Below are 15,463 nucleotides of genomic sequence, written 5' to 3'. Positions count from 1 at the left end.
ATTTCATCTTCAAATAACTTAGGAACATATATTTCACCAATATATAATTCACATATCTTAATCACGTTTAAGGGCAATTCCGTCAATTTACAATCACGAGTGTAAAACTTTGGGACGGGCTGTGACATTTAGGTACACACATTTCGGTACATACATTTTGATACAAACATTTAGGTACATTAATTCAATATAATACATTTTTGGTACTGACATTTCGGTGCATACATTTCGGTACACACATTTAGGTACATTAATTTCATATTAAAACATTTCGGTGCATATATTTAGGTACATACATTTCGGTACTAACATTTAGGTACATTAATTGAGTTTTTCAAATTTGAAGAATGTTAAATAAAATTAATAAATTAAAAAACTCTTTTTTGGTCAAAAAATAAATTAAAATTTGTGTATTAATAAATTTAAATATTTAATGGGAGACATTAAATAAAATGCACATTAATTATTTTGAATTAAGGACACATTAGGGATTAAAATCAATATTTAATCTAACACCAGGTTTTTTTAAAATTTTAATCTTCTTGAAGGATTAAAGTTCAAAAACCCAAGTTTAAACAAGTTGAATTCTTACAAATACAAGAAATGCTAAGATACATGAAATGCTACTGCTCAAATAAATTACGGACTTCACAAATCGATGGACAGTTGAGTTAGAATGACTTGGCTTGTGATCAAGTCACCCTAAATAAATTTACTCATGATAACGTTTATATCTGGTCCGCAGGCTTATTCATAGTTTCTTGTTTAACTTTCACAGTTGGTTCATCCACTCATCCAGATCCCATATCCAAAGCCTGCAAATATCAACGTCGACAGATAAAACTGTTAGTGGGAGGGCGATTTGATATGAAAGCGGATCCTGATTTTAATGATGGGCTTATGCGTTAACTTCACCTTGGCGCCTGTTGTAATCTCATCTACTGCTGGATCATGGCCTGAGCTTCTAGCATTCTCCGAGGTCCCTTTCTGGATCTCTAGTGTGCCACAACAACCAGAATTAGATAACAAATAGGTTGTCATCAAAATAGGTCACATGTTTATGTAAGTTTTAAAATGCGGCACAGCAAAGGAAATGAGCACATCGTAAGAAAGTAATGCTACGTGCAGGATATAAACATATGATCATAAACAGCAGCAGATACCAGAGCTTGAAATATTATATTCTCATAAGAAAGAAAGGGAACATTACTAACCACCAATGTAGGCTTCACGTAACAATAAACAAGAAACAGGATAACAGAGGGTAGCAACGAAACTCTATGAAGAGACAAGCTTCCTCATTATATATGATTTGGATGGTTTGAATTGATATTAGTCAAATCCAAGTTTTAGTAAGCTTACGGTTGGAGCCGTCAAGAATCATGCATATTGACTTGGTTCATTGCGTCATAACGAATGAAACAGTAAACTCCAGAGGGACTATTTTAACCTGTGTACATGGGAGATTCTGTTTTTCCTGTAACTTTCATCTTTTAGCCTTTCGTCAATATATTTCTGTTTCTTTGCCATGAACAATATAACCATTTGTCCATTATTAAAGATAATGAGCACAATTTTACTATACATGAAATTTAATGTAGCAGTGTTTAAGAATAGACAAATGAACTAGTAGCTAAATACGGTGAATTATAGTTTAAATGATTCCACACACCCAAAAAAAGTTGAGTTTGGGAGATGATTTGTGACATACGGATATTTAACCTCAGGTTCAACGATCTCTTTCTTTACCATGTATGTTTGATTTTTATCCATTACTCAATTGTCCATTTTTCCTTTTCTTGCTTGCTTGTTTGCAAAGTTTTGAGCTTATATCTGAAATTTTACACAAATTGCAACTGCTCAAGAACACGCCCACTACTTATGGTAAGGTGTAAATAACCCAAATATCCTCTAGTTTAAACGTTTCTAACTTTTTCGTTATAACTTGGAATTGAGATCCATTTGCTCCTACGCGCTCGTGGGTTCAAGCTCTACCTGAACAACTCAAGAGTTGACCGGAAAGGTTGAGTAAATTTCGAAATGACAGAAATACCCTTCACTTCACTTTTCTCAAATCCGAATAATTAACAAACTAATCCGAATAATTAACAAACTAATCCGAATAATTAACAAACTAACTTCAATTAAATCTCTATAATATGTCAAAAATAAAATAAAATACTAATTTTGGGGACGGGATATCACATTATTTATTTTTGAAATTAAACACTAGTACTACATTATCTCTAAAATTGAATACGGATACTACACAATTTTTGAAACTGAACACGAACACTAAAATTATTTTTGAAGCTGAACACAGGTTTATTTCTCAAACTAAACACAATTAGCCTTCACTAATTATTTCTAGCACACAAATCAACGCCACCATCAATACCGTACGGAGTAGGATTCTCTCCCCTCATTTTTTCCCCTTCCTTTCCCTCCCCTCCTATTTGAATGGTCACAATTAAGTTATGTCAACGAATTTTCATAGAAAAATAAAGATAAAATAAAGAATGTGAAATGAGGAAATAGAAAAAAATGAAAAGAGGAAGGAACATAATCCTAGTCTACTGTACTACCCGCCTCGGGCACGAATCTACTGCTCTGGCTTTGTCACACTCACCACTGACCACTGACTTTACAATTACCCTCATTTGTCATTTTCTTTTGAGGCCTCGAGATATCTTCCTCCTCAATTACCAACCGCTGGTTTTCCTCGACAACACCAAAAGCCAACCAACGGTCCGGTGCATTAATATCCCCCCTCTATACAATAACTTTACCATTAAATACTATTCTTTTAGGAAAATATTATTTTCCACGAATTTTCAAAGGCATGTGTCTACTGACGAGGCTTTACCCAAACGCTACACGCCCGTAAAACAGACAAATTAAATTCCAATGATTAAACCAATATGAATAATCCAAGAAACGACGTCGTGCATATATAAAACATTTGCAGAATAATTACACACAGTGTTGCTGCATGTGAGATGATTTGGTTAAAATTCAAAATTTTGAAGTTTTTTGCATTAGTTTTTCTTAACTATTAAGATCCGTGTCGTTTGATTTAATTATAATATGATAGAAAGATTGATAGTTGTAACGATTGTGTAGTATCTTATGGTGAAATCAAACAAAATGAATCTATAACTTAAAAGATTTTTAATTAATAATTCAATGAGTTGATTTATCACTTGTGCTCAGAAATACAGATCCCAAATCATATTCAATCTTCATTGGTGAACAACTATATTCTTAGCCCTTCATGATTCTGTTGTGGTGAATTCACTTATTTTCTTTTGAAAATTATAGAAATGTCCTCAATTTAAATTGCTTGGAAATTTCTTGACTTTCTTATGATCTCTCGATAGCCTTGGATATAGGAGTCATAAACTAACCCATTGAATTATTAATAGATAACTATGAGAGCTTAATTGAAAATGACTTTGACTAAGTTTATTTTAACAAAGAGAAATTATAGCAATAATCTTCTAACTTTAACTCAATTGTAATAATGATCCCTTAACTAAATACTCATTATCATTGATTCCTTAACTCATCAAAATATACAGTTACAATCATTTTCGTTAACTCCATACTATCCGCCTTGGGCATGAATCTGCCGCTCTGGGACTCACCACTGACATTACTATTACTCTCTCTCTCTCTCTCTCTCATCCCAAGAATTGGATCCTCTCCTAAGCAGGAGATTAGGATCCTCTTGACCCAATAACAAGGACTGTTGGATTTTGATCTAACGACTACAAATAGGGGACCCTTTAAAGTTATAATAATTGTAACCGTTTGATCAAAATCTAACGGTCCGTATTAATAGATCAGGAGGATCCTGATCTCCTGCTTAGGAGAGGATCCAATTCCCTCATCCCTAACTGCATTTGTCATCTTCTTTTGCGGCCTCGAGCTATCTTCCTCCTCAATTACCAACCGCCCGTTTTCCTTGACGACACCAAAAGCCAATCCAACGGTCCTGTGCATTAATATCTCCCCTCTATACAATACTTTTTCCATAAAATACTATTCTTTTAGGAAAATATTATTTTCCGTTGAATTTCCAGAGGCATGTGTCTGCATCCTTGACAAGGCTTTACCCAAACGCTACACGGTGGTAAAACAAACAAATTAAATTCAAGCAACTATTTGTCCAAAAAAATATAAAATAAAATTCCAATGCCTAAACCTATATGGAGGGAAAGGGATCATTTCCATCTAATCCTTATGACCCATAAATCCAAATTTTTGAAATTTGATTCAACGATTAAAGTTATTATAATTTTTAATAAGATTTTTTGTTTGTAGCCGTTGGATTAAATTTCAAAGATCCAGATTTGTGGGTCATGAGGATTAAGTGGAAGGGATCCTTTCCTATATCTATAATCTTCCAAGAAATGACATCGTGCATGTATAAAACAACTGTAGAATAATTATAGACAGAGCTACTCCCTGTGAGATAATTTGTTTAAAATTCAAAATTTTGAAGTTTTTTTCATTAGTTTTCTTTAACTATTAAGACATGTTTAGTTTGATTTGACTATGATATGGTAGAGAGATTGATAGCTGTAACAATTGTATAATATCTTATGATGAAATCAAACAATATGGGTCTATGACTCTAAAGATTTTTTGTTAATAATTTAATAAGTTGATTTGTCATTTGTGCTTGGAAATACAGATTTCAAATCTTGTTCAATCCCTATTGGTGAACAACTATATTCTATAATTCTTTAGTATGGAAATTATGGAAATTATAGAAATTGCTTGGAAATTTCGAAACCGTGTGCGCAAAGCGCGTAAAGGGAGGGCCCCCCATCCCATATGCTCCTTTCATCTCTTTACTCGTATCTTTTCCAGAAGAGCCTTTGAAAAGTCAAAAGCCAATTCAAGTCAAATCTGAACTAGTCTCCCTCTCCCCCTCTCTTTTCCGGTTCATTAGATCCTCCTTAATTCTGAATTACTCTCTCTCTCTCTCTCTCTCTCTCGCTTTGTTGTATCCTCCTTAATCTCTCTTTCTCTCTGTTCACAATTAATCTCTCTGCAACTACTACTCCTGGATCTGAAAACTAGAGGTTATGGATATGCCTTCTTCTTCTTCTTCGTCGTCATCCGTTGTCGCTCCTGCTGATGATACAAAAAAGTAGTTGTTTTGGATATATTATTTTGAAGGTGAAGTTTTCTTATTTTGAAGGTGGAGAAAACAGACAAGCCATTGTCAAATTGGTAACTTGTCAGAGGTTAGTCAGTGTTTAATGTTTACTGATACTGTTTAAGGCTCTTTCTATATTTTTTTTCATTTCTTTTTAGTTAAAATTAATTTAGGTTATCATATTTTTCCAACTAAAGTAAGTATCACCTCAAATTTTGTGAGTACTAATTTATAGTGATACTACATTCATAGTGCCTTATCATGTCCGACTCTTGAGCGGATGTGATCGATTTGTTTTTTGGCATAGTTGTCCAAATGGACTGAAGCAAATAAGTTTAGTTGTTATGTTATGCTGCCATTTAATTTGCTAATTAATTTTTGTTATGTATGTCTGCTGTTAATTTCTTCGCTGGTGACTTGTCACCGGATGTCACTTTGCTTTGTTTGCATCATTATCAATTGTCTTCCTTTTGACGTTTGGATTAAACGGTTCTCTTAACAGATGTTCTGAAAAGCTTCATTACAAAAGATTGAAAGAGAAAGCAAATGGAAATAGAAAACAAGGAAGAGAACAGGAGAAAGAGGTCTCAAGTTTATTTTTTGCATCCTTTTTGTGTGGTGTTTTTTGGTATGCATAATAATCTGATTTATGTTTATTGACCATACGAAACATAACCAAAACTTCACTTGCAGGAATCGATCAGGTGACGATGATGATACTGATTGTGAGGGGAGCAAAGCAAGGAGACAAGGTTTGCATTTATATCATTTTATGGTTTTCAACTACCGGTAGTTTTACATGCTGAGATGACGTCGTTCATATCAAGAGTGCAAATATATGAATATCTTTCTTTAAATTATAGTTTTTTTGAAAGAAAATATGTGCCTATCATGTGCCCCATTTTCTACTTTCGTTCATCTGTCGCTCATTGAAACTTTGTGCATGTAGACAAAAGCCAATTCTAAGTAAATTCAACTTAATTCCTGCAACGTCATAATATTATTTCTCTTTAATTAACAATTAATCTCTCTGCAACTACATCTTTTTGCTGGATCTGAAAACTAGAGGTTATGGATATCGCTTCTTCTTCTTCATCCGCTGCTGCTCCTGCTGATCCTGATGATACAAAAAAGTACGATGTGTTTATCAGTTTCAGAGGTGAGGACACCCGCCGTACCTTCACCAGCCACCTTCACGCCGCCTTACTTGAGAAAAAAATCACAACCTATATTGATGACAAGCTTAACAGAGGAGATGAAATCGCACCTGCCCTTCTCGAAGCAATCGAGGAATCAGAGCTTTCGGTGATCATTTTCTCAAAAGACTATGCTTCTTCCACTTGGTGTTTGGATGAGCTTGTGCATATCCTAGAATGCAAGGAAAAACATGGCCAGTTGGTTATACCCATTTTTTACGACACCCTTCCATCGGATGTACGAAAACAACAGGGGAGTTATGCAGTTGCATTTGATCAACTTGAACAACGTTTCGAGAACAGTATCGACAAGGCGCGCAAGTGGAGGGATGCTTTGACGAATGCAGCAGATATATCAGGGTTTGATTCAAAAACTTATAGGTAACTAACTAATTCTTTGACTTGTCTAAAATTATAAATTTTCTTTTAACTTGTGACGATTTTATTTGTGCTAAGAGTTTGTAAGGAATATATATTTAAGACTAACTATTACTTTCCTTCATAATCATATATGCTAGGACGGATGCCGACTTAGTTAAGGAAGTTGTAAAGGGTATTAGGACCAAATTGTGTCGCGAATCATCCTGCAATTTAAAGGGCTATATTGGAATTGAAGGCCGCAACAAGAAGATCGAATCGCTATTGAGCATTAATTCACCAAACGCTTGCATCACAGTAGGTATTTGGGGCATGGGTGGTATTGGCAAGACCACCCTTGCTGAAACTGTATTTCACAAACTCTCTTCTAAATTCGAAGCTTCTTGTTTTGTTAAGAATGTTAGGGAGAACTCAGAAAAAGCAGATGGACTAGATCACTTGGAAAAAACACTTCTTAAGGAGATATTAAAGGAAGAAGGTCTATCCATAGGATCAACTCGTGTTCAAAAAAGGCTCAGCCGCACAAAGGTCCTCATTGTTCTTGATGATGTGAGTAGTTCAATGCAAATGGAACGTTTAACTGGCGATCGTCTTAGGTATGGCATTGGAAGTAGAATCATTATAACAAGTAGAGATAGGGGCACACTAAGGCAAACAGTTGAAGAGGATAATATCTACGAGGTTGAGGTATTAAAACCGGATGATGCTCTTCAGCTCTTCTGTTCGCATGCTTTCAAGAATAACAGTACTCGTAGAATAGATTATCAGGAGTTGGCAGAAAAGGCTATGCATTATGCCAAAGGCATTCCTTTAGCTCTTACAGTTCTGGGGTCCTTGTTCTTCAATTGCAAAACCAAAGAAGACTGGGAAGATGAATTCAACAAATTGAAACGATTTTCCAGTGGAGATATCCAGAAAGTGTTGAGAATAAGTTATGATAGATTGGAAAAAAATGAGAAGGAGATATTTCTGGATATAGCATGTTTTTATAAAGGGTGGCCTATGCATGAGGTCAAACTAATGTTAGATGTTCGCGGATTCTTTGTGACAGCCGGAGTTAGAATTCTCATTGATATGTCTCTCGTGTCAATTGGTTCAAAACGGGGATGGCAAACCATAGAGATGCATGATTCGCTACAAGAAATGGGAAGGAGAATTGTTGAAGAACATTGTATTAAAGATCCCGGTAAATGGTGTAGGTTGTGTAAGAGTATGAAGATGAGATTCAGTGTTTAAGACTTTGGCTGTTTAAGACCAATTCGAATAAGAAAGCCTTATGAGAAGATGTATGCTAATTCTTATTGGTAAAGGATATAGTTATGGCATTAAACTGATATATTTTAGGAAACATAAGTTGTTTTCTACAAGGATTCTAATAGGGAGTTCTTATGCTATGATGAGAAGGATTATATGTATTTGTATATATACAGTGGCCTCTCCTCTTACAGGTTTACACTCTTTTAGAACTAAGTCCTATTCTTACTTGGAGCAATAAGCATACTGACCGAGAGAAGAAGAGCTGCTGTGCATTCAGTAAAACCATACGGGTCTTCGCTTCAATAGAACCAGGAACATTCCAAAATTAAGAGAAAAATCATACGTTGCGCTACAAGCCGAAGGAAAAAAAGAATGAAGAAAAAGCGAGATGCATATATAAAGAAATGAAATACAAAAAATACATTACAAGTTCGATGACTGAACTATTTTGATCTGGAAATATTCAATTCTCTCTAGCATCCAAAATTTCTTTCTCCAGTCTTTGGGATATTTGTTATGATTTGACACTCGTCAAAAAATTACATGCACACATAACTTTGCTGCTCAAGAGATGAAAAAATAGAACTTATGAAAAGCTGATGATACTGTCCATTTTAACGAAAAATCACATTTTTACACTAAAAAGTCAATCATGGTACTATTCATTTTACCCTTTATTTTGTTCTTATTGTTAAAAAGTCAAGCTCTTTTTATTAGGTTTCCTATGAAAAAATTGGAGAAACATTGAAGTTCTAAGTACCTTTTTATCAGCTTCGATTGCTTCTTTGAATTTTGAGTTCAGTGAGTTAACCTCCTATGTACTCGGTTGGTTTACGATGTTTCTCCAATTCTGGTACTCTGGGTGTCTGCTGGTTGGCCTGCTGCTTTTCCTCACTAACTGTAGTATAAACTTTGCCCGACCAAGGAAACCAGTCTGCCTCTGGTCTGCATGTGCCCATGTCTGCCAATAAATATAAGCAACCATTATAAGCTAGAACAGATCCAAACTTCTGTTACAAAAAGATAATGAGAAAGTGCATTCGTATAATCATTAGTTAACATAATATGCCCCCAGTTATCATTTTATATGGAAATTCCTTCAGCAAAACAAGTATACAGCTTCAAGAACCTATTTGTCGATATGATCATGACCCAAGAACATTTCCCCTGTATGCGACAATGCTAACTATTTCATAGTCATCTTATGCTGCAGGTTTTCACTGCTACACAATTTCATAGTCATCATATAACACATTTCTAAAGTCTGCTTACCACCTAAGGTCAAACGGATACACCGGAAAGTAAATTAATGACCTGATAACATAGCCCTCTCAACCTCCCCTACTGTAGTATAAATCCTTCATCTACTTATTTTCTACCATTTGAACATCAATTCCGTATTTATACTAACACGAAATAAAAATCTCAGCTTAGATAAGGGAATTAAGACATCCCGATCTCACATTTACCACTTCAACTACAATTAGACTACAAATTCAAAATCAAGCTAATTCAGAACACATTTCCACCAGCATCAAGTCGCTAAAATTATTTCTAAAATTGAACACAGGCTTATTTTTGAAACTAACCACAATTAGCGTCCATTGATTATTTCTTAAAGTAAATATGGTATGACAAGTTATCGGCGGGAACGAGAGCAAGTTATCGGCGGGAACGAGAGCGTAGTTCTCTAGCTCACACATCAATGCCACTGGCAACGGACCAAGATTGTCTCCGCTCATTTTCCCATCCCCTCCTACTTTCTCAACTGTTCATTTCATGCTAAGTTGATTTAAAACTCTAGATTTCGCCAGGTCACCAATAGCACTCATCCCTAATTTTCTTACCTTTACCACCACCACCACCACAGCTCAACCTAAGATAGAGAACAAGTCCATACCCCTCAGGGTTAGAAGAGTCCTCATGAGACATGGCAAAACTCTTTTTCCTGGACAACTGTGACTTACCCAATGACCCACTAGCAGAACCTCCTCCACTCTCCATTGAAACAAACGAAGCTTCCCCCTTACCACCTCAAATCCAACCAAAAAGCTCACAGGATCAGAACCCAGATGGTGAATTTTATACAATTTGCTAGTGGAGTGATTGTATAAAAGAAGAGACAAGGCAGCTTGTAAGGCAAGATAGGAGGGGCCAGGAAATGCGCCGCAATATTGGGCATTAATGAAACGTGAGGGGTGTTGGCAACGTGGCAAAATATAAAGCTTTAAATCGACTTGGCATGAAATGAACGGCTGAGAAAGTAGGAGGTGATGAAAGGGGATGGGAAAAGAAGAGGAGACAATTATTTCTGAAATGAAACACGAGCACTACATTATCTACATTATCTATTCTAAAGTTGAGGAGGGGTGGCACTGTAATTTGAATTGAAGATTTCAGTTTATTTACTACATTGCCACTGGGTTTTTACATTTGGGCCTTGCTTCACAAAAATGGGCGGGTTCGGTTTGTTGTCGTTTGGGCCCGATGTGGGCTGTCAGGTGGGTTGTGGATAGGATTCACTGAAAGCATTAAAGTTACTCTTTTGCCTATTTTCAATCCAGATCGAACGGACCGGGCTATAGAACTTGGGGGTAATTTTGTAATTGTGCATTTAAAGGGATGTGATTGGTGTGATGACATCAAGGGGATGGTTCTGAGAGGTTGACGGGAAGTGTTGCAGATAGAGAAAGGGAGTAGGCGTAGGTATTCCAGAGAGAGAAAGAGACAGGGTTGAGCGGTGATGCTGAATTTGGGGTATGGGAGAAGTGGGAATTGCGGAGGGAGGGTGGGAGGGAGGGAGGGATGGGGTTGGTTTTGAAAGATTTGCTCCACCTAGGATTGTTCGTGTAAGATTTCGACAGCGTTCTCCCTCCTCTGAGGTCCTCCCCAACGAAGCCGTCAATCGCCTCCTCGCTCAAGGTCCTCCCCATATCTATCTCTGTCCTTACTTTCTCTCTAAAACTTGTGTACCTTTGGGTTTAGGTTTCATCAGATGGCGTTTGTAGTGTTTATACTGAACTGTCGACTCTTTTATTCTTTGTAGGTGAAATTGAAGGTCAGCAGATCTCTCACATTGATGAGGGGCTACAATTCGTGCAACGAAAAAGCCAGAGATATGCTACTAATTTGGAAGAGAATAGATAAAGAGATGGTATCCTTCTTCCTTCTCCTCTGGAAATGCATTGAGTACAACAAGTTTATGCATGAAAATATAAAAATGCATGTCTTTTTATCCTATTGATCATAAATTTAGTCCTCTCTAATGATGTGTAGTAGGCCTCAAATTCACATCTTGAAATATTCATGTCTAAAGTTCTGTACATCTTCTGTTTTGGGTTTTTTCCCCCCCCTAGTTTAGGCCAAATAAAAAAATTCGTATGAAGTCTGGATAGTCATTTAGAATTTTGGTGATATTGAGAGTTGATGAAGGAGGTACTGACGGAGAAGGTGAAGGTACTGATCGAGAAGGTTATGAAAGTGGTGAATTTAAGTCTGAAGGCACTATACCTTGCTAATTTGCAACACTGATATATAATAATTATCATCAGAAGCAATATGTCGAACTAGTGCTGCTTCGTCAGAATGAGCAGTTGAAACAATCGAGTTTATTTAATTATGATTTTCCATATTAATTTGACCATGAAAATTTTCAATTATTTTCTAAATATTGGATGAATTGAGCAGTTTGTGTTACCTTGTTAGTCATTTTCATGCTTATTATTTAATTGTGGACATTAAATTATTTTTAAAACTGAACACACACTTATTTTTCAAACTAAACACAATTAGGATGCATTGATTATTTCTTAGACTAAATATGGTATGACAAGTTATCGGCGGGAACGAGATCGTAGTTCTCGAGTTCACATATCAATGCCACCTTCAACACCGTACTAACCGCCTCTGGCATGAATCTACTGGTTTGGCTTTGTCACACCACTTAGTTACTCTCTCTCTCTCATCCCTACGGCATTTGTCATTTTCTTTTGTGGCCTCGAGATATCTTCCTCCTTAATTCCAACCGCTCGCTTTCCTCGACAACTCCAAAAGCCAATCCAACGGTCCGGTGCATTAATATCTCGGACTTGTGAGCAAACTATTCGTATAGATGAAATTTAATTCAACAACTACAAATAAGAGGTTTCTCTTAAAATTATAATAATTGTAGTCATTGAATCAAATTTCAATGGTCCGAATAAGTTGTTCACGAGGCATCTCCTAAGCTCAGGAGGGGATCCGATTCCTAATATCTCCCGTCTATACAATACCTTTTCCATTAAATACTATTCTTTTAGGAAAATATTATTTTCCATGGGTTTTCCAGAAGCATGTGTCAGCATCCTTGACGAGGCTTTACCCAAAGGCTACATGGCGGTAAAACAGACAAATTAAATTCCAGTGACTATTTGTCCAAAAATAAAAAATTAAAAAATTCTAGTGACTAAACCAATACGAATAAATCCATGATCTTCCAAGAAACGACGTCGTGCATATATAAAACAACTGCAGAATAATTATAGATAGAGCTGCTACATGTGAGATAATTTGGTTAAATTTTAGGGAATTTTAACGAAAAGCACCGGTACTGTTCACTTTAACGAAAAACCATATTTTTACACTAAAAAGTCAATGCTAGTACTATTCACTTTACCTTTTATTTTGTCTTTATCATTCAAACTCAAAGTTTTCAAATCATTTTCATTAGTTTTCCTTAAATTTTAAAGTTTTGAAGTTTTTTCATTAGTTTTCTTTAACTATTAAGATTCGTTTGGTTTGATTTGATTTGATTATAATATGGCAGAGAGATTAATAGTTGTAAAGATTTTTTATTAATAATTTAATGAGTTGATCTTGTAGCGTGGAATTCACATATTTTCTTTAGGAAATTATAAAAATGTCCTCAACCGAAGCTGCTCGGAAATTGTTTGGAAATTTCTTGAAAGAAATTGATTAATCAAGAAAATTCAAAACCATGTGCGTAAAGGGAGGGCCCATCCCATGTGCCCCTTTTCATGCTTTAGTAACTGGTCGTCTATTGCTCGTATCATTTTCAGAAGAGCCTTTGAAACTTTGTGGATCTAGTCAAAAGCCAATTCAAGTAAAATCTGAACTAGTCTCCCTCTCCCTCTCCCCCTCTCTCTTTCCTGTTTCATTAGATCCTCCTTAATTTTGAATCAGTCTCTCTTTCTCTCTGTTCACAATTAATCTCTCTGCAACTACTACTTCTGGATCTGAAAACTAGAGGTTATGGATATGCCTTCTTCTTCTTCGTCGTCATCTGCTGCCTCTCCTGCTGATGATACAAAAAAGTAATTGTTTTGGATATATTATTTTGAAGGTGAAGTTTTCTTGTTTTGAAGGTGGAAAAAACAAACAAGCCATTGTCAAATTGGTAACTTGTCAGAGGTTAGTCAGTATTTAAGGCTCTTTCTGTATTTTTTTGTCATTTCTTTTTAATAGAAAGTTTAGTTGTTATGTTATGCTGGCATTCAATTTGCTAATTTTTGTTATGTCTGCTGTTAATTTCTTCGCTGGGGACCTGTCACGGGATGTCACTTTGTTTTGTTCGCATCTTGATCAATTGTCTTTCGTTTGACGTTTGGATTAAACGGTTCTCTTAACAGAGGTTCTTGAAAAGCTTCATACAAAAGATTGAAAGAGAAAGCGCAAATGGAAATAGAAAACAAGGAAGAGAACAGAAGAAAGAGGTCTCGAGTTTATTTTTGGCATCCTTTTTGTGTGGTATTTTTTGGTATGCGTAATAATCGGATTTATGTTTATTGACTATACGAAACATAACCAAAACTTCACCTGCAGGAATCGATCAGGTGACGATGATGATACTGATTGTGAGGCGAGCAAAGCAAGGAGAAAAGGTTTGCATTTATATCATTTTATGGTTTTCAACTTCTGTTAGTTTTACATGCTGAGATGACGTCGTTCATATCAAGATTGCAAATATATGAATATCTTTCTTTAAATTATAGTTTTTTTCGAAGAAAATATGTGCCTATCATGTGCCCCATTTTCTACCTTCGTTCATCTCTCACTCATTGAAACTTTGTGCCAATTTTAAGTAAATTCTCCTTAATTCGGTGCAACGTAATAATATTGACTCTTTAATTAACAATTAATCTCTCTGCAACTACATCTTTTTGCTGGATCTGAAAACTAGAGGTTATGGATGTCGCTTCTTCTTTTTCATCCGCTGCTGCTCCTGCTAATGCTGATGATACCAAAAAGAACGATGTGTTTATTAGTTTCAGAGGTGAGGACACCCGCCGTACCTTTACCAGCCATCTTCAAGTTGCCTTACTTGAGAAAAAAATCATAACCTACATTGATGACGAGCTTGAGAGAGGAGATGAAATTGCACCTGCCCTTCTCGAAGTAATCGAGGAATCAGAGCTTTCGGTGATCATTTTCTCGAAAGACTACGCTTCTTCCACTTGGTGTTTGGATGAGCTTGTGCATATCCTAGAATGCAAGGAAAAACATGGCCAGTTGGTTATACCCATTTTTTACGACACCCTTCCATCGGATGTACGAAAACAACGGGGGAGTTATGCGGTTGCATTTGATCTACTTGAACAACGTTTAGAGAACAATATCGACAACGTGCGCAAGTGGAGGGATGCTTTGACGAATGCAGCAGATATATCTGGGTTTGATTCGAAAAATTATGGGTAACTAACTAATTCTTTAACTTGTATAAAATTATAAATTTTCTTTAAACTTGTGACGATTTTATTTGTGCCAAGATTTTGTAAGGTATATATATTTAAGACTTAACTATTGCTTTCTTTCATAATCATATATGCCAGGACGGATGCCGACTTAGTTAAGGAAGTTGTAAGGGATATTTGGACCAAATTGTGTCGCGAATCATCCTGCAATTTAAAGGGCTATGTTGGAATTGAAGGCCGCATCAAGAAGATCGAATCGCTGTTAAGCATTCATTCACCGGACGCTTGCATCACTTTAGGTATTTGGGGCATGGGTGGTATTGGCAAAACCACCCTTGCTGAAACTGTATTTCACAAACTCTCTTCTAAATTCGAAGCTTCTTGTTTTGTTAAGAATGTTAGAGAGAACTCAGAAAAAGTAGATGGACTAGATCTCTTGGAAAAAACACTTCTTAAGGAGATATTAAGGGAAGGATGTCTATCCATAGGATCAGCTAGTGTTCGAAAAAGGCTCAGCCGGACAAAGGTCCTCATTGTTCTTGATGATGTGAGTAGTTCAATGCAAATGGAACGTTTAGCTGGCGATCGTCTTCGGTATGGCACTGGAAGTAGAATTATTATAACAAGTAGAGATAGGGCCACACTTAGGCAAACTGTTGAAGAGGATAATATCTACGAGGTTGAGGTATTAAAACCGGATGACGCTCTTCAGCTCTTCTGTTCGCGTGCTTTCAAGAATAGCAGTACTCGTAGAATAGATTATAAGGAGTTGG

At 36.1% G+C, this 15,463-nt stretch overlaps 2 protein-coding genes, 1 long non-coding RNA gene and 1 pseudogene across 20 annotated transcripts in view; 2 read left to right on the top strand and 2 right to left on the bottom strand.

Annotated features, from left to right (window-relative positions):
* Positions 1-15,463, top strand: part of LOC126621359 (disease resistance protein RPV1-like) — a 249,955-nt pseudogene that overhangs the window by 81,045 nt on the left and 153,447 nt on the right.
* Positions 4,880-15,463, top strand: part of LOC126621361 (disease resistance protein RPV1-like) — a 193,196-nt gene continuing 182,612 nt past the window's right edge. For 2 of the 18 annotated variants that reach the window (XM_050289819.1, XM_050289822.1), the window contains exons 1-2: positions 13,059-13,410; positions 13,629-13,712. In XM_050289819.1, coding sequence (XP_050145776.1) covers positions 13,675-13,712 — 38 coding nt within the window. In that variant the 5' untranslated portion in view covers positions 13,059-13,410; positions 13,629-13,674. Of the gene's footprint in view, positions 5,259-5,672; positions 5,755-10,682; positions 10,924-11,047; positions 11,156-13,051; positions 13,411-13,628; positions 13,713-13,821; positions 14,182-15,463 lie in introns of those variants that run through there. The other 16 variants (XM_050289814.1, XM_050289799.1, XM_050289804.1 and 13 more) reach the window with 16 other exon arrangements.
* Positions 6,314-14,553, bottom strand: LOC126621440 (uncharacterized). The gene is made up of 2 exons (XR_007622964.1): positions 14,381-14,553; positions 6,314-6,437 (listed from the first exon to the last, which is right to left on the bottom strand). It is a non-coding gene; the product is annotated as an uncharacterized LOC126621440 (long non-coding RNA).
* LOC126621427 (uncharacterized) lies at positions 8,309-10,260 on the bottom strand. The gene is made up of 2 exons (XM_050289950.1): positions 9,849-10,260; positions 8,309-8,962 (listed from the first exon to the last, which is right to left on the bottom strand). The coding sequence occupies exons 1-2, from the start codon at positions 10,003-10,005 to the stop codon at positions 8,808-8,810; spliced, it is 312 nt and encodes a 103-aa protein (XP_050145907.1). The 5' UTR covers positions 10,006-10,260; the 3' UTR covers positions 8,309-8,807.

This window comes from Malus sylvestris, chromosome 5 (genome assembly GCF_916048215.2).
Source record: "Malus sylvestris chromosome 5, drMalSylv7.2, whole genome shotgun sequence".
In the NCBI taxonomy this organism is placed as follows: domain Eukaryota; kingdom Viridiplantae; phylum Streptophyta; class Magnoliopsida; order Rosales; family Rosaceae; genus Malus; species Malus sylvestris.
Note: the sequence above shows the minus strand (reverse complement) of the source record. Positions and strands in the feature narration are given on the sequence as shown.

Excerpts from the sequence above, each read along its gene's own strand:
- LOC126621427 (XM_050289950.1), bottom strand. The coding sequence starts at position 10,005 with ATGGAGAGTGGAGGAGGTTCTGCTAGTGGGTCATTGGGTAAGTCACAG. Across the intron at positions 8,963-9,848 it reads TGGTGGTGGTGGTGGTAAAG|ACATGGGCACATGCAGACCA; the intron begins GTAAGAAAATTA and ends ATTTATTGGCAG.